The 1,898-nt window shown below is 36.9% G+C and overlaps 1 protein-coding gene across 1 annotated transcript in view; it reads left to right on the forward strand.

Annotated features, from left to right (window-relative positions):
- Nucleotides 1–1,232: 1,232 nt before the first annotated feature.
- Nucleotides 1,233–1,898, forward strand: part of LOC107582454 (low-density lipoprotein receptor class A domain-containing protein 2-like) — a 5,536-nt gene continuing 4,870 nt past the window's right edge. The window contains exon 1 of the mRNA XM_016268298.1: nt 1,233–1,541. Coding sequence (XP_016123784.1) covers nt 1,454–1,541 — 88 coding nt within the window. The 5' untranslated portion in view covers nt 1,233–1,453. The remainder of the gene's footprint in view (nt 1,542–1,898) is intronic.

Here is a 1,898-nt window from a genome sequence, read left to right on the forward strand (position 1 = left end):
AATACAATAGCAAAATATATAAATATGTATAGCATTTTTAGGTCACATTAATCAGTGTCTAGCACACCTTCCTAAGGAAAGGATATGAACCAGAAGACATTGCAATTACTAACTGATATTTAGACAGACTTAAAGAAGTTCCAGATCTATACTTGTGCCCTTATTATTTCAGTTATTTTGCCTTTAATGTAAATAAACATGTGCAAACAATATACTTGCTCTTGTGAATTTATTTGGATGTTAATTACATTGTGCGAGCTTTTACATCTCTTTAATACCGAGTGGTTTACATACATGTTGCTGCTGATTGGGCTGACATGTTTGACACACCCACCAAACAAGAGAAAACACATCTCAAACCCCGTTGCACACCGTTTCCAGGAAACATGTCATTCACACCGGATACCGTAGCAAAACGGTGCACACCGGTTTGAGTTTGAACTTGCCCCAGGTATGCCACTTCTTGCTGTGAGATTCTTCCTTCTGAATTATTATAACTGTGACCTTAAGTGCCTACCATCTATAGGCAGGCAACTAAGAGAGAGAGAGAGAGTTTTTTTATTTACATTTGTTTGGCATTTTGAAGAAAACAAACCATATATTGCTAAATTATTTATCATGTTCTCTTCAATTTAATCATGTTTTTTTTTGTATGTTGGGAAAATGTATGTTTTGTGGGAATTGTGCCCAAATGGATTCCAATGGTAGATCATGAGACACATTCAAACACTTAAAAGAGAAAAGTCAAATGAAACCTATAACAAGAAACTTTGTTAAAGGCCCCAAAGGTTTAAAAGCTTTTATTGGACTTTAAACTTCACCTTTGAACTTTGAATGGGAACATGTCATAAGGAGGTTTCTGTGTCATGAATGAATATGGCCTTCCTGTAGAGGCTAGAATGAGGCTAATCACTTTAATCGCAATTATTTTAAAATGAGAACAATAATGAAGAATATACTTGGACAGTATATACTTGTATAAGTACACATATAATTATAAAACTCCAACAGTTGGCTTTTAGTGCTCTATAAATACTTGTCCAAATGTAATCAGTGTGACAGATGTTTAGCCCCGTCTTCAGCTGTAGATGGTGCTTGGGGCAACTTTGAGGGGGTCCTGCACGGCTCCTCCTTTAGATCCGTGACATTGGACCTGTTGTCATGGAAATAGTTCAGACCATAGGCTACATTTGACAAAGGGTCTTCAAAGGCACAAAAGCCAGGATGATGAACAAGGATTAAGTTCGATGCATCTGAGACGCCACAGACAAATATTCCTGCTTTAAAAGCATTAAAAAGCACTTCTTTAGGGGCGTTTCACGGGCTATATGTCGTCTTTATAAATTAAGGGAATGTTTGGTTTTCGCAAGAGTAGACTTTGTGTGGTACAAATGCGACAGAACAATTGCATTTAACATTGGAGCAGCAAAGTGCTTTTGCTTGGACACGCGAGATGGCCAGAGTGCGATGCATTCAGCACCTGTCAGGATGGTTTGTTCTCTTCAGCTTAATGACACGCCAGAGTCACTCCATTGAGACAGGTAGGGTGATGGGTGTTCAGTTCTCACGATTTATCCCGTTATTACCTCGTTGACTCCGACATTTGTTGCAATCAAGTTTCTTCTCGTACTCTTAATTCATTTGTGTGTATTGGCATAAGAAGTAGTTGGAGTTGCAATGGCTTTCACAGACATTTGGCTTGTCCCGTGTGATTTGTCTAACCACAACTGTAATCTAATGAAGTTAATTGAAAGTAGATTCAAAATGATATTTAATCTTTGAGTTTTTAAAAGTTCCTCAGTTCCTAAAGTGTTTTCATTTTTAGTTTTATTCATTAAAAACTTTTTATTTTATTTGAACACACACACACACACACACACACACACATATATATATAT

The sequence above is a fragment of the Sinocyclocheilus grahami genome, unplaced genomic scaffold (assembly GCF_001515645.1).
Source record: "Sinocyclocheilus grahami isolate Dianchi unplaced genomic scaffold, SAMN03320097.WGS_v1.1 scaffold44.1, whole genome shotgun sequence".
Taxonomy (NCBI): Eukaryota; Metazoa; Chordata; class Actinopteri; order Cypriniformes; family Cyprinidae; genus Sinocyclocheilus; species Sinocyclocheilus grahami.